Source organism: Geospiza fortis, unplaced genomic scaffold (genome assembly GCF_000277835.1).
Source record: "Geospiza fortis unplaced genomic scaffold, GeoFor_1.0 scaffold443, whole genome shotgun sequence".
Lineage (NCBI taxonomy): Eukaryota > Metazoa > Chordata > Aves > Passeriformes > Thraupidae > Geospiza > Geospiza fortis.
In genome coordinates, this window is record NW_005054335.1 from 3,986,384 (window position 1) to 4,002,990 (window position 16,607).

The 16,607-nt window shown below is 38.3% G+C and overlaps 1 protein-coding gene across 1 annotated transcript in view; it reads right to left on the minus strand.

The window, feature by feature from the left end:
- Nucleotides 1–9,410: 9,410 nt before the first annotated feature.
- Nucleotides 9,411–16,607, minus strand: part of ITGA1 (integrin subunit alpha 1) — a 70,216-nt gene continuing 63,019 nt past the window's right edge. The window contains exons 25-30 of the mRNA XM_005421997.2: nt 16,468–16,581; nt 14,784–14,888; nt 13,623–13,727; nt 12,883–12,975; nt 11,314–11,430; nt 9,411–10,621 (exon numbers count right to left, since the gene is read on the minus strand). Of these exons, the coding sequence (XP_005422054.1) occupies nt 10,577–10,621; nt 11,314–11,430; nt 12,883–12,975; nt 13,623–13,727; nt 14,784–14,888; nt 16,468–16,581 (579 nt within the window). The 3' untranslated portion in view covers nt 9,411–10,576. The remainder of the gene's footprint in view (nt 10,622–11,313; nt 11,431–12,882; nt 12,976–13,622; nt 13,728–14,783; nt 14,889–16,467; nt 16,582–16,607) is intronic.

Below are 16,607 nucleotides of genomic sequence, written 5' to 3' on the forward strand. Positions count from 1 at the left end.
TTTTTAATGTAATGAAAAATGTTCAAATTAATGCCAGCCTTTCAGAGAAATATGCAGGTATCTCCATTTTTTGTCATTTGCAAGGGCTGACCAGAGAATCAGAGTTTCTGTGGTATGCAAAACTTAGCAGTTATCTGTTAATGTGTTTCTGGGAGGAAATCTTGGAAAAGTGACAAATTTACACACAGAAAGCCAAGCTGAATGGCTCAAGGTCACTCTTTGATTTGTCTGGAGATGCTAGAGGAAAGGGCTAGAAATATTAGTTATTGTTTTTAGCAGAAACATGGTGTCTATAGCAGAAATGTTACATTAAGATCTCCACTGAAGGAAGAAGAACAAGCTACTAAAAAAAAAAAAAAACAAATCTAGAAAGGAAATGTTAAAATTAGCTGTGAGGATGTAGTTTAGACATTAGTAATAATTCAGTTTTGAAATAAAACTGGAAAAGGTCAAAAATACACTAATGGCATTTTAGGTATCACATAGGGAATAAGCAGAGGACAAACCAGCACTTTGCTATGCTAATGTGCAAACCACACATTTTTAATGCTTTTTGCAACTTTGGTTCAATCATTTCAAAGAGCTACACAGGAACTCTCCAGTCTTGGTCTTGATGTACAGCACCACTCTGGAATTCCTACTCTGGAATACCAGCATACACTTACATGTCTCTTGCTGTATTGACTGAACTGTGTTCTACCCAACACAGAATATATATGTATATATGTATATTAAAAATACATATTTTTACCAATTCTTTTTTCAGGTAAGAAAAGCTTAAATCTGTCATGGGGAAATAATATGAATGGGATGTAGTGAAGCCAGTGAGGAAGTGTTCCATCCACCTGTGGTCTCAAAAGTGAGGTCCTGCAGCACAGCCCACTAACACAATCTATGTAATTTCAGGGTCTCTGGGGCAGTTGATGTACTACTCCAATCACCAAAGCATTTAACCTTGATACAGCTCCAATAATCACATGAATTCTTAAAAAGTGTTTATCTTTAAAATATTTATCAGTCAGGATTTAGAAGTACCCAGTGAAAAGACAGGAGCCTCTCTTTCCTTAGAATATGCCTTTGTTTACGTTTCTGAACATTTTTGTTTTGAAACTTCATAATTGTTTGGATTTTTTTTGAATTAGGATCTATAAATTATTCCTTTTTATTTGCTTGACATCAAAAGTTGCTCAAGAATTTGGTAGATATTTTTGAGCAAACCTGACTCCTTTAACAATTTCCACTGAATCCCTCTGAATTTTTAACTAATTATGTGGGAAATAGTTTAGTCTTACTGCATTGCTTTATCATGGATTTGTTTTCCCTCTTTTTTCCTTCTAAGACTGTTTGCAATTTGGACGTGTGAAGCTAATGAAAAGTAATATTGAATATAAAAGAAATCTTTCAGTATATCTGTAACTGCTGAACTGGACCTATTCTCTCCTGGTTATTTGCTACATTTTGTAGGATTAACTACAAACCTTGAGTAAAAGATGAAATATCAGAAAGGTGGTGGAAAAAATGTGGTAGTGTGATCACGTGTTGTCTAGTAGACTCTAGAAAAGTGTTTGCATTATCACAGAATCAATTACATTGGAAAAGAATTCTGAGATCACCAAGCCTATTCCAATGTCTAATCACCCTTGCTGTGAAGAAATACCTCCTGATGTCCAATTTCAACTTCTCCTGGTGCAGCTTGAACTTATATCCTCTCACCCTCTCACTGTTTGAATGGCAGAAGAGATTGACGCCCATCCGGCCACAGCCTCCTTGCAGGGAGTGATAAGGTCACCCCTGAGCCTCCTTTTCTCCAGGATAAACACCCCCAGCTCCCTCAGCTGCTCCTCACAGCACTTGTGCTCCAGACCCTGCCCCAGCTCCATTGCCCTTCTCTGGACTCTCTGCAGCCCCTCAGTGCCTTTCCTGCAGTGAGGGCCCAGGGCTGGACACAGCACTGGAGGTGTGGCCTCAGCAGTGCCCAGCACAGGGGGACAATCCCTGCCCTGGCCCTGCTGGCCACACCATTGCTGATCCAGGCCAGGATGCCATTGGCCTTCTTGGCCACCTGGGCACAGCCTGGCTCATGTTCAGCTGCTGTCACCAGCACCCCCAGGTCCTTTGCAGCCACTCTGCCCCAGCCTGTGGCACTGCCTGGGGCTGTTGTGACCCAAGGGCAGGACCTGGCACTGGGCCTTGTTGAACCTCACACCACTGGCCTTGGCCCATGATCCAGCCTGTCCAGATCCCTCTGCAGAGCCTTCCTGCCCTCCAGCAGATCATCATTTCTGCCCAACTTGGTATAGACTCGGGATTTAGTAAGGGTATATTCAGTCTCCTCATGCAAATCTTTAAGATATTGAACAGGATAATAAACATATTGAACAGAACTGTGCTTAACAATGAGACTTGTGGAAGCCCAAGAATGACTGGGCTTCCCAGCTGGATGCAGCACCTTTCACCACCACTCTCTGGTGGTGAACATCCAGCCAGTTCCTAACCCAGCAAAGAGTGCTCCTGTCCAAGCCATGAGCTGCCAGCTTTTCCAGGGGAATGCTGTAGGAGACAGTGTCAAAGGCTCTTCTCAAGTCCAGGTAGACAATATCAACAGCCTTTCCCTCGTCCATCAGGTGTGTCACCAGGCCATCAAAGGAGATGAGGCAGGGTCTGTCTTTCCTAAACCTGTGGTGGCTGGGTGTTATCCCTCTGATCCCTACAGGCTGTCCTGTAAGTGCCATGTGATCCCACTCAAGATGATCTGTTCCATAACCTTCCCTGGGACCAAGGTCAGGCTGACAAACCTGTAGTTTCACATATCTTCCTCCCAGTCCTTCCTGTGCATGGGAATCACAATGACCAACCTCCAGTCATCTGTGGACGTCCCCAGGTAGCTAGGACTGACAATCAGTGATGAGGAATGTCTTGGCAAACTCTTCTGACAGTCCCTCAGTACCCTTGGGTGAATTCCACCTGGTCCCATTGGCTTGTGGTTGTCTGAGTGGCACAGCAGGTCACTGACTGCTTCCTCCTGGACTGCAGGGGTCTGTTCTGCTCCCCGTCCTTGTCAAGCAGCTCAGGGGGCCGGTTGCTCTGATGATCACTGGTCTCACAGTTGAAGACTGAAGCAAAGAAGGCATTAAGGACATCAGCCTTTTCCTCATCTTTGGAACAATATTTCCCCCATAGAGTTCAATAAAGAATGGAGTTTTTCCTTCGTCTTCTTTTTGTTATTAATGTTTTTATAATGCATTCCTTACCAGCTTGCAAAAATCTTATTCATTTTCAAAGAAAATTTGTCCTGGGGGGAACCAACAGGCCAGCCCTCAAAAACTGGAATAAAATCTGAAAGTTCTTTGCATGAAGGGCTGGTGGGATGGTCATGGAAGAGAGGCTATGTGCTAAGAGAGGACATGCCCCCTCTGAGGGTTGGTGACATGTGACTGAAATGGTGCCATAAGCGATGTGCAAAGCTGTGCATGTTCTGTAGATTTTATTTTGTCACTACAACTGAGGCCAGTTCTGCTTGATCAATGACCTTGACAAGTAGTCGGGGGCACTCAGTCAGTTTGCAGGTGATGACAGTATGGGTGGGAATGCTGATCTGCTGGAGGGCAGGAAGGCTCTGCAGAGGGATCTGGACAGGCTGGATCATGGGCCAAGGCCAGTGGTGTGAGGTTCAACAAGGCCAAGTGCCAGGTCCTGCCCTTGGGTCACAACAGCCCCAGGCAGTGCCACAGGCTGGGGCAGAGTGGCTGCAAAGGACCTGGGGGTGCTGGTGACAGCAGCTGAACATGAGCCAGGCTGTGCCCAGGTGGCCAAGAAGGCCAATGGCATCCTGGCCTGGATCAGCAATGGTGTGGCCAGCAGGGCCAGGGCAGGGATTGTCCCCCTGTGCTGGGCACTGCTGAGGCCACACCTGCAGTGCTGTGTCCAGCTCTGGGCCCTCACTGCAGGAAAGGCACTGAGGGGCTGCAGAGAGTCCAGAGAAGGGCAATGGAGCTGGGGCAGGGTCTGGAGCACAAGTGCTGTGAGGAGCAGCTGAGGGAGCTGGGGGTGTCTATCCTGGAGAAAAGGAGGCTCAGGGGTGGCCTTATCACTCCCTGCAAGGAGGTTGTGGCCGGTTGGGCGTCAATCTCTTCTGCCATTCAAACAGTGAGAGGATGAGAGAACATAAGTTCATGCTTCGCCAGGGGAGATTTAGATTGGAAATCAGGAAGAATTTTTTCACAGAATGGATGGTTAAGCATTAGGATGGGCTACCCAGGGAGATGGTAGAATCACTATCCCTGGTGGTGTTCAAGAAATGACTGGACATGGCACTTTGTGCTGTGGCTTGCTTGATACTGTATTGTCAAAGGGTGAACTTGATGATTTGGAGGGCTTTTCCAAACTTAATGATTCGATGATTCCATGAACTATGTTGTAGCAGCAACCTTCATAAAGCATATGTTACTCTCTAATATTTGTTGGCTAGGTTCTATAGGCAATTTTTTCAAATGCTGGGAATTCATGACACATAGGAGCCAGGACACTCGGTTAATTTTGGTAGTTGCTCCAAATAAACAGCAAAAAGCAATTTAGTAATTTCTGAGATTCCTAAGATTTTCAAAACCTTCATCACTAGAACTCTTTTTTTTCTGGCTAACAGGATCATTGGAAATTTTACCTGACCCCTAAAGGTTTTGAGATGCAGCAGTGTCTATTCTGGCACAGTGTAAAAACGGCTGAGGCTGGAGTAATAGGCTTCTGTCACTGGGATTTTATGAGCTGGCATCCAAGAAAGTGAGATATTAATGGCTATTAGTTTGGACCATGAGAAAAGAAAAATGACAAAGATTTCTTCGTCTGTTCTCTGAAATGATAGAAAGTAATTTACATTTCTCAGACTACGTCTACTGTCACAGAATTGCTGAACTTCAAACACTCTTCAGGGAAAACTGAGGATATCCTCTGTTTTTCATCTTAACGATTTTGATGGAGTGAAAATATGTTGTAATGGAAAATACTATGAAGAAACTTTCACTAGAGAAAGAGATTCTATTCCTTTACCGCAGGAAGAATAACAATACCGTGAACATGCATAAATCTTAAGGACTATAGGTAATTCTGAACTAGATGGGTGAAGATTTGCAGTAAATATTAACTTCCAATATCAAATCAAGCTGAACCATAACCAGGAAGTGTGATTTCACTACCGCTGAAAGTGAAAGAGTGGATGAAGGGGATGGACAAAGTGTGCCAAGACAACTGGCTGGCTAGATCTGTAAGCCAATCTACTTTGAATACTTCTGCACCCTATCCCATGTCTTTGAAAATCCCCATGAGATGCAACATTCAGTGAGCCCTTGAGGAATGTCTGTCCTTTCTGAGAATGCTCAGAAACTGAGAAAAGAGGAAGGGCCGAAGGATAAGAGCAAGCAGGGAAAAGCAGTAAGTAGCTCTATTACCCCACTGTGCTAGAGTCAGAATCAAAATCTGCCTCTTAGGTCTTTCACTCACTTTTTTTTTAAACGGAATGAACAAAATCCAATATCTCTGAGGTGTCAGTCTTTCTAACTAAAGCATGATTTCACTGATGATAGTTCATTTTATCTCCCACTTTTTAAAGCAGAATCCAACTATGCTGTCTAAATTGTGGTATCAGCCATTTGTTACTAAAACTTCATCAGCACTTTAATCTTTATGACTCTTTGTTGTTACAGGGCTCAAACAACACCCACTGCATGAAATGATATTATCTCTGAACTGTTAAGTGCTAAGGCCTGCTTCTGATAAACACAATGAATTATAACCCAATTCTGTGAAAATCACACATCACATTACAGTTCTTGCTTTGAAGAAGTGATTCTGGTTATTCATTAATTTCACTGAAAAGTAATTTAGACCAACCAACCAAAACTAGAAATGGACTTTTCCCCCACTGATTTTCATTGAAATGCTCCCATTGGGCAAGGTCCAGCAAACTCTTAATGATCAGATACATACAGAGTAGTTAATTTGGTAAGCACTCCCCCATGACTAGACAGGATGTTGCTGTTAGAGAACTGTGATTCAGCATCAAAGCAGTCTTCGATGAGAGAACAGTTATTGCATATTTTGTAATGTTTTCTAAAAGTTAATAGTGATATAAAAGGCATAATCTTTGTCTTCTAGGAAGTTTTGATACAAACATTTACTAGGTCTAAGGACATTAATGAGAATCATGTATAATTATGCAAGACCATAAACTATTTGGGTTACAGGAATAAGTTGTACAGAGAAATCTCTGGACAGGAAGAATGGTTAGATGAACAAATGAATGTGTCTTTCAACTCTTATTCAGTGTCATGGAAACAACTCTGTGCCAGGAAGTCATATGATCTTCTAAAAAGCTTTCAAACATGGATATAAGCACAAAGTCCATGAACCTAATGACAATGTATTTCTGACAGCTTGACCACATCAAGATTTCCTGGATGTTATGCTGTGTGAGAATGCTTGTTTCTACAATGCCTTTCTATTGACAGGCAAGATGAACAGATGAATCTGTTTTTAGGTGCTGAGATGAGGTAATATTATTCTTACATCAATAACAAGCAAACAAACTACACAGGAGACTTGTTAGACTCTTAATTTCTTTTTTAATCAATAAAGCACATGGAATACTTTTACAGGAAAAAGAAAATGCTGTGCAGAATGTTGTGGTTTTCTTAAAAAGTATGTAAATCCCCATTTATTCCTGTTAAGTGGTATAGTTAAGAGCAGTAGATTCTGATTATCTTATCTGCTTTTATTTTTGAATGGGTCATTATCTATACAAGAGGCAATTGAAGAAATTAACCAATTAGGTTATGTAGAATTCATTAGATGAATATGACCCTAACTCCAGCCTTTTGGTGCCAGGTGAGATGAAAACCCTTGGCTTCAGTTTAGGGTGGATTCCCCTGACTCAAGCTCTGAAGAAGAGGAACACTATGCTCAAAATGATTCAGCACAGGATATGTACTAAAGGGCTCAGGTAAGGGGTCAGGGTATGTGGGTTGTGTCTGCAGTAATGGCTCATAGAAATGACTTAAGAGTGAAACCAGACAAGCAAAGGAACTGCCAACAGAGCACAAGCAGCTGCTCAAGACTGCTCTAATGGAGATGCTGTTTCCTAAGACTTCTAAAATCATGTATGGGATCAGCAACCTCTAGAACAACCTGATATTGAGGCAGGAGTGTGCACAGAATCCCTGCCCTATAGAAAAGTAGCTTGTCCATTTCCAGCAAGTTACCTACTTCAGTGCTGAAGTTAGGAATTGAGCTGGGTGGGCCAGAATCCTTTAGTTGCTTAATCTCTGATTACACATCAAATTTATTATTAATTTTTACACAAATTTGCTTCAATAAAAAATATTTATCTTCATAGTTATTAGAATCACATTACAACTCTAATGTGCCTATTTTTAGGAATAAAACTGGTTACATGCTGTAAAATTAGGTTCTGGTACCTTTAGTGCCTGCCAAATTTAAGTGAGATGTTCCTGATGCTTGCAATATTGCTTTCAGTAGGTTTTTCTGTTGTATATAATGAAAAGCAGTAAAATACTGCTCTTCCAGTGCTGTGTGGAAAGGCTAGTATGGATAAAATTAACAAGTTTACTAATGGCTAAGAATTGTGTAAGAATAATGTGCTATAGTGCTATCCCCTTGACATACTTGTATGTATGTATGTATACTTATCTTTTAAATAGATATTATAATTGAAAACATGATAATAGGACAAATGTGCAAAAAAGAGAAAGCATCATGAAAGAGGAAAGCAGTGTGGTTATACAAAGCTTATTACTGTTTTTACAGTGCAAAGAAAGTCTAAAATGAAACACTGATCTTAAACATACTCTACATTGATAAATAGTATTGATTTATTTTTGCATAGTCTTCATCTAGGGAAATAGACTGTTCTTTTGACTTATATGTTTTTCAGTTAGGCTCATGCTTTAAAATAAGATATGAAATGTCATGGGAAAAATGAAAAACTCTGGTTAACAGCTTATCATAACTAAATAGTGAAAGACTTAAAAGTATGCTGCCTAAGAATTACGTGTGTCTTACACAACTTGTGAGTAATTTTATGAACCCAGGAAAAATGACCTCATTGTTAACAAACTGAATGAATAATAATAAATACAAGTATTTCCTCATCTACCATAGATTTCCTACGTGTGCATAGGTGAGTCACAATTCCTTCAAAATTCTGTTCCTTTACAAACGTATTAGAGCTTAACAACACTGCTATCTATGCCTTTCCAGAGATACTGTGAGAAAAAAAAATACAATTCCAACATGTTCAAACGCTATGGTGACAAGTGCTATTTAATTCTTTCAAACAAATGGGCAAAATAATACATTTTCGTAAAGTAAAACCTACATCTTACTTGGAACTGAAATCACTGCTGTATTAATTTATCTTCACAGTTCAACGAATAGATTTTTGGTTTCTTTCACAATGAATGAAGCAGGGTTTCTACTACAATTCCTCTCTGTCACATTTTTGCTTCCATTCATGTGTTCTGTGCTCAGAGCCCCTTCAGGCAGGGGGCCCTTCCAGCTGTCCAGATGAGCACAGCAGCCACATCCCACTGCCTCAGCAGATCTCCCAGGCTCTGCAAAGCACAACCACCCACAGTGTTCCCACGGAGGGCTCTGCCCTCTTCTCTGACTCATTCTGCTACCTTCAGCAGACTGCTGCTATGAAATAACCACCTTTCCCACAGACACCAGGAGAAACTGCCAACACTTTCAAACTCAGTCCTACTTGTTGCATTCACATAAGCCAGCCTTTCCCAATAGCCACTTTCTCTAACTTAGGAACTAAATAAAAGGTACTGAAGAGGGACAGCACCTTTCAAGCAATGAAACACCTTCTGGCACACTTTGAGAGTTTTACTGGTCAGCATGTTTACCCCAATCTATATTCTCTTCTTGAAAAATAAGTGTTTATAATTTTTTTTACTTTTTTTAAAGCTATTACTATAAAGACAGTGATAAGCAAAAACCTTTTGGAAAACTGCTTTTTAAAATTTTTTTTTCCTCAGTGCTAGTTGTCCCAAGAGGAGGAACAAATTTTCCTGGCTTCCTAGGCAAGGCAAATCTTTTCTGCCAGCAAGTATGTCTTACAGAACTTAGAACACCTCCTCAGCATTTTCTGATCTACTGGCAATCAATACTGAGTCATGCTGAGGCAGCATCACACTTTGCCAGCATGCATCCTTTTTCTCCTGTTAATTTCATGTGGCTCCAAGAAACACAGGAAGTGCTCAAGGTCATGGCACAGCCATGAGCCTCAAGGGGAGATCCTCATGGGAGGAAGACAAGTGCATGAAAGAAAGGAAGAAACTGAATGATCTAAATAGAAAGAAAAAATTTCTTAAAGAAACCTTTTGCTATCTACATTTCAGTGTATTCTCATATAAACTTTTAATCTTTGACACAAAATAAACATCATTTTTAAGTGCTTATTTAGTATGCAAATTCTTCATCACTTCTTAAATTCCTAAGTAATAAAGATGAGCTGTGACTTATAATACTAGAAGAAGCTTGCCAGTGCTGAATTTCCTATCTGTGCTCTTTTGATAATTTTCATTTTGTACACTTTAAATTCATTGGATTAAATAGCTACACAAGAAATTTACAGTGACAGTTTATGAAGCACCCTGCTGGCTACTCCAAGATATACAGCAAGAGTCAAACTTTCACGGTGCCTCTAAACATTTTCTGCATAAATATGGACATTTCAATTTGCAGATAAAATTATGCCCTGCTTATTTGAGTACAGTGTGCAATCAGATGGGCTTAAATGATTTGCGCGTTTTTAGGCCTGCCAAAAATATATTTCAAGTTTAAACAGTTATGTGGTTTAATGGATCAACCCTTTATGGTCCTTGACCATAAAAGTCTCTTTCTTGGAGTATCCTTCGTTCAGCTGGACTTGCTAAAATGAGCAGAAAGAGAAATCCACGGTATTTCAGTAATTTTCACCCAATATTCTGGAGGTGTTTCTGTCTTCTGAGTTGCCATTGCATCAGCTATCACAGAGTATTTGGTGCATTCTCAAAGTTTACATGTTCTGCCTTGTGAATTGAGAATCTGCTTCCACAGAACCAACATTAGGAGGGAATTTTGAAAATTATGCATTTTCCTTTTGAAAATCATAAGGTGATTAAAAAAACTGGGATTGCTACATACAAGCTGAGCTGCTGTGTAATTTGGAATGAAAAATGATTCAACAAACATAGGTATATAAAAATATGATTACAAACTTTCTGTATTCAAAAATGTTAGAATCTTTCAACTCAGTTATTCTCCAAAAATAAGCAACGCTTAAAGGTATGTTCTTGAAGATCATAAAATGCTGCAAGGTTGTTAATTCTTTTTTTGCATAATTTCTTTGCATGTGTGCTTGATTTTCTTCTTGTTTTTCTGTTTCTTGGTTTTTTTCATGCACCAGCATTTGGAAAGCGTTGTAACCACTGCATATAAGTTCATAATTTTACAGTAACATTTTGGAGGCAGACCTGAGCAAAAATTTCTCTGTTTTTTTAATTTTCTTTTTTTTTTTTTATTTCTCCATTTTCTTCTTTAATGGCCTTTTGAAAAATCCAGCCTGCAAAAAAGAAAAAAAGTTACTAAGAACTGCTCAAAGCATATAAACCATACTGGTTACATTCATGTGTTGGTTCTTACTACTATTTTAATACTTGCACTGCTAAAAAATGTTAATGAATATTTTATCACATCACTGTTTTTCCTGGAATAGGAAAACTAAGTACAGTTAATATATATAGAGTGCTGAATCATTGCTTTGCTCATATATTGTCAAGGATTAAAGTGCTTAATAGTAATATTTTTTAATCATTTGAATAAATAATATTTTATTTTATAATTTAAAAATTTTCAAGAGATTATGCATGTTGAAATTTTTAAGCTGTAACCTTCTAACTTAATAGTTTATGAACAAAATATTTAGCCTGGAGAAGAGTGCCCACTTGTGGCAAGACTTACACCACAGGGCCTAGCATCTCTTGCACAACAGAAAAAAACATAGTTGACAAAGGTCACAGCAAAAGCTGATAGAAAAATACTTTATATAGGTTTCAATCAGGAAGTACCACTCACTCCACATCAGAAAAAATGCAGTGTAATTAGTTATTTTGTAATTTTTTCAAGATTTCACACTACTACTTTATCTACAACTAGATACAATTATTGTCTGTGAGGTTCTAGTTATGAGAAAGAAATGAGGGAGAATTTGAGCATGTTTGTTTAGGCTCCTGAAGACAAGGACGTGCAGCTTACCTTCCACAGAGCAAATATAAGCAGTGCGAGAATCAAGAGTCCGGCGAAGATACTCAGGAGGATAACCCATAAGGGGACTGTACCCGGTGGGTGTTCTTTGGAAATCTTGATCATGGTCTGCAAAGTGTTCAGAACATAAGCAATAAATAATGTGTCCTTCCAAAATATCAAAACAGCAGCAGTGATTAATCCGTATGCAGTTATTTCCCAGGGCACCACTTCATTTTACCAAGAGGAATTAGTAGGAGGGAATTAAGAAAATAATCTGAAACATGAAAGGCTGGAGATTATTTACACAATACTTTGCACTTTTGTAAGTGGATTCATTTATGAGAGTGGCACCGCTACAAGTCAGTGATCATTGTCCTAAAGGACACAGGACGGAAATCATGAGCAGTAGAAGAATAAGCTAATGAATTTCTTCAGTACACTCTTCCTCACTCAGTGCCAGCCCCCCTGAAAGACGGAGGTAAGCACAAGTGTAAAAGCCTGTGTAGAAACTTACTTGATTTTAAACATGGCATATCTGGTGTAAACCCAACAGAAACAAGTAATATTCACTTTTTAATAAATGTGACCATGCAGGAGTTTGAGTTGACTAAAGAATTTATTAGAGACCAACTTTATAGTTAAAAAGAGCATTGAAGAACTGAACACTCAGCATGAAATTATGTCTCTAAAAAGTTAATTCTGAAATTCCTTGGCTCATGATCTGCAAGCCTCTCAGCTGTGTTTTTACTCCTGAACTGAATTTTAATCTGTCACTTAAAAGAAATTTCTAGATACAAAACCAGCTAAAAATGGACCACTGATTTTTGCATTTTCAAAAATATTTTGTGCAAGATGTATTTCATATTGAATATTACTTTTCTAAATTTTGGAATATTAACAATAAAAACTCATAATAAGATTTCTGCTTAAAAAAATGGACGCTGTAGTAAATAAGCTTCTCCATGTACAAGTTATCACAAAAGACCAATGTTTAAACACTATAAATGCTTGGAGTTGAGAGTAGTAAAGGGATGACTAATACCTGTAACAAAATTGTAGACATTTCTCTTTATATCTGATGCCACTATTATCATGTTATATATTTCCTTATCTACAAAAATCATAATGAACTTCTGAAAAATAAAAAATCCTGTTTCAAATGTATATCTTGGGTAACAAAGTAGAAGGAAAGAATAAATAAGGAAATAGTAAAGAAAATGCCAAGTATGATCAATTTGAATTGATTCAGAACAATTTTCAAATAGTATTGATTCCTTAAAAGAATTTAAATTATATTTTTAATTTACATAGCTGCAGGAAGTATTTATATTATAGCAAGCAAAGAAAATTCATATAGTACTTATCCTTACCTAACTACACTGGAGGGTACTGAGCTTTTGGTGTTATTTTCTGACTAATTCTGACATTTCCACTGTAATATGCAAATCACTTCTTTTTAGAGTAGGATAATTCATTACTAAAGGTAACAATCAGTTCATTAGTAATGGATAAAAATGAATGATTCCATAGCACAACAAGTTCTATGAAGAACAAATATGTCAATGATCACATTCTTACCTCCAGTTTTTGATGGTCATTTCTCAAAATCAGTGATGAGTTCTCACTCCTAAGTAACGCTTTCACAACAAGAGTTAAGCTGTGAATACTGGCCTGAAAGAAGAGAGTAGTTGCTATGGTTTACAGATAGGTATTTTTAGTAAAAAGCTTTGTAGCAATGAGAGGGGTGAAGGAAAACTTAATGCTTTGGGGGATGCTGAAAAACATGAAAGTCAGTGAAAATGCTCATGTATGTCACCTCCAGCACACATTATTGCTTGCAAGACAGCAATACTGCTTTGAAAGGGTAGATAGCAGAGATTTCAAAAGAATATTAATTAATTCTGGAATACTAATGTCTCTCTTCTGTTTTTTTTAATAAAAAAAAATTCTTTCTAGAGTTGAGAAATCTTCACAGATTAAGACTTACTTAAAAAATATGTGCTCCTTCTCATATCTGCTGGATTAGACTTTGTGGGTGCATAAGTAGCTATTAGAAAAGGACCATCAATACAGAGTAAGTAAGGGGTGCCCTCTCACCAAGATTTTAAACTCCTGCTAAGTTGTAAGTACTTACCTTAGGGATAAGAAAGTGCATGTGACCCAGTTTTAAGGAAATTTTAAAATAGCAAAAAAAACTACTTCAAATACTAGAGGAGACATTTAAGAAATTGAAAGACACAATTTTAATAGACATTAGAAACATTGGCTTAAGTTTCTCAAACTCAAAAGTTTTCTGAATACAAACAGGATTTACTTACTTTTATGATGGTAGGTTTCCATACTCTCAAAGAAACATTCACGTGATATATGTCAGATGGGACCAGGGCACAATTAATAGAAGCACAGCTGTATGTATCACAGTCCTGTTTAAAAGGGACCATCATGAGGAAATAGGAAGAGACTTTTCACATCATTAAAATGAAGCCATGTAAACAACTATATATACAGATCACTTGCTATGACACCAGTATTAATTACTGTAACTTTTTATGTAAAAGTGACACTGCATTATATAAAATGGGTTGAGATATTCGTGCTGTGCTAGAATAGACTCAATTTTTTGCAGGCTGGCAAACCCTGAGGAATCTCTGTCGCTGCAGCTATGGAGCAAAAGTCATCGCTGAACTCCTAAGGGAGGCACAGCTTGTAAAAGCAAGTGTTTTTCTACCAACACAGCTATGGCTCTTCTGAAGTGTTTTTCAAATCTTGGGACACCTGAATCTCTCAAGCAGGGAAATATGTGTGTGTGAAAATTTCAGTAGCTTTACTTCCTAGCCAGAAGTACAGCAGGATTACGTTATAAATAGTTGGAAACTGTCACTTAGCCCAGACTTTTTCACCTCTGTGAAGGACAATGATAAGCATGGCAAGATACTCTTCCCATGGTTTCATTTGCACCAGAAATTCCACTTGCACCTCTGCGCTGAGGACACCTTCCCCCTGACCTGCTAACATAACTACAGCATCAAAATCCCTTGTAGCTCTTTCATCTAAATGAGAAGGGTTAGTCCTTTCCAAATGGAATCATCAATTACAGTTGCATGGAAAACCTACCCAGTCTACTTGGTGTCTAATGGAGCTGAAAGGGACATAAGAAGCATTTAAAATATTACTATTTAGTAGTTAAAATGGGAAAATAGACAGTAATGATTTATTCAGCTGTCAAATGTGCTACGGCTATTTACATATTTTTTAAATTAAACCCCAAACTATCTAAATTTAGTTCCATATTGAGTTTTGCAGCCAAATAAAAAACATGCTCTAGTTGACATAGAAGAGGTTTTCTAAGTTATTAAAACAAAGTAAGTTTCCAAATTATACCGTTTCAGAGCAGTTTTTACACCTCTTTTTCAGAAGTACTCAGCTCCAAGATCTGGATTAATGTCTGCAGTGAATATATATACTATGAATAGGCTTACCATAATTGTATCCCTTGTAGGTTCTTTTATTTTTGACAGCACAAATGGTTTCCCAGTGCCAATCTTTAAGGGATCTACAGGGTAACTGCTTTGGCAGATGGCATTCTGTAAGCATAAATACAAATAATATTCCTATTGTCTGGATATGCAACCTATTACAAAAAATTATCTGGAAACAAGTCAACATTGATAATATTTAATATTTAATAACATTTATAATGTTTACTAGCCACTAAAATAAAATTGCATATTGCAAGAGTGCAGAATAGGAAATTCAGATGTCTATGTATTGAAGTATTATTATCCAAACAGCACATGAAATATTTATGAGATAATTTAACCTAAACTCTATGCAGCTACTCAAACATCTGTACAAGCAAACAAGAGCTTCCTGCAAGATGACCATTATGTGAACCAGCAAGAGATGGCTATTAAATGAGCTAAACAGCTTTTGCATGAGAATGGCCTAGCAAGCAGACAGGCAGGTTAAGTGCAGGATGCAGAATCCTCACTGGCAATATCCAGGGAGGAGGAGTGGATTCTGGAGCACTGAGGGATCTCTGGGACTGCTTCACAGGTAGCTAGGAAAGCCTTTGGTGTCTTCAGTGTGGGGGAATGGACTTTTTTTCAGTGAGGTCATTGACTTTCACACTGCTAGCATGAAAAGGATACAAATCCTCTGTAATGCACTTTGTCACTCTACTATCACTAGGTGTAGCTAGCAGGACACGAAATTTGTCTTAGAAAAAACAAGACTTACTGAATTTATGTGCAAATGTGTCAAATGGGGTGATTGACTAGGAATGACAATAATGGGGAAAGGGAATCAAAAACAGACACAACTTCTTTTGTATTCCAAATATGGGTGGTTTTTTGCTCATTTGATATTTTTGTTTTAAAGTGAATCTCATTCATATATTTTGGTTTATTTTTCAGTTGGGCAACACTGGAAAACTAAGTGAAATTATTAGCAGGGACGTTCATGCGTATATGTCTCTGAGTGAAAGAAAAAAAAAGGTTTAGGTCACTACTTAGTGAAAGCTGGGTTTTTCAGCCATGTAGTCATTGATACAGCTCTAGCTGTAGTACCTACAGCTCTAGGATAATGGAATTTGTTGGAATTATGATCTCTGCCAGTTGTACTGGAGGACTGAAATGGAAAAACTCAAGTGAGGGCTGCAGTGAAGAGCATTTGAAACATATGACCTACCATCGCCTTCAAGAAGACTCAGTGCCCCAGAGAAGGAAGAAGTCAGAAGAGGACTGCTAGTGCTGGAGAGCAGACATGCATGAAAGTTAATTTCAGTTCCCAAAAGAAGAGAAGTGACAGAAGGTTGGGCTTTAGATGGACCCAGCAGGATTCGAGCATTTGCAATAAGCACTTCTGACAGTGAAGAGAATATGAGGCTCACATTTGAGTCTGGACATCTTAGCACTTGCAATATAACAAACTAGCCTTGTGACAGTGCAGTTATTCTTCAACACCATTTTAAATCTGCTTGTTTCCTTTTATGAAAATTTGTCCCTCTGTCTTCTTATGCACCTCTGCACATACTTTTAAAACAACAGTAACTTGTTATTTAGACTAAAAGCAATGCATAATCCCAAATGTCTGCAATTTGCAGTTCCTTAAACATAAATTTCAAATTTAAATTGATCATACAAATAGAAATTCCTATCTTACCTGGGAATGTGACAATCCAGTAAGGTAGAGAAGAGTGTTTTTGGCAGCTGTTACATTGGGATATAAGATCTGCAGTGTGAGGTTTGGCATTGGAAAGTGTTCACCTTTTTCAACCTATAAAAAAAGAAAAATGTTTTGAT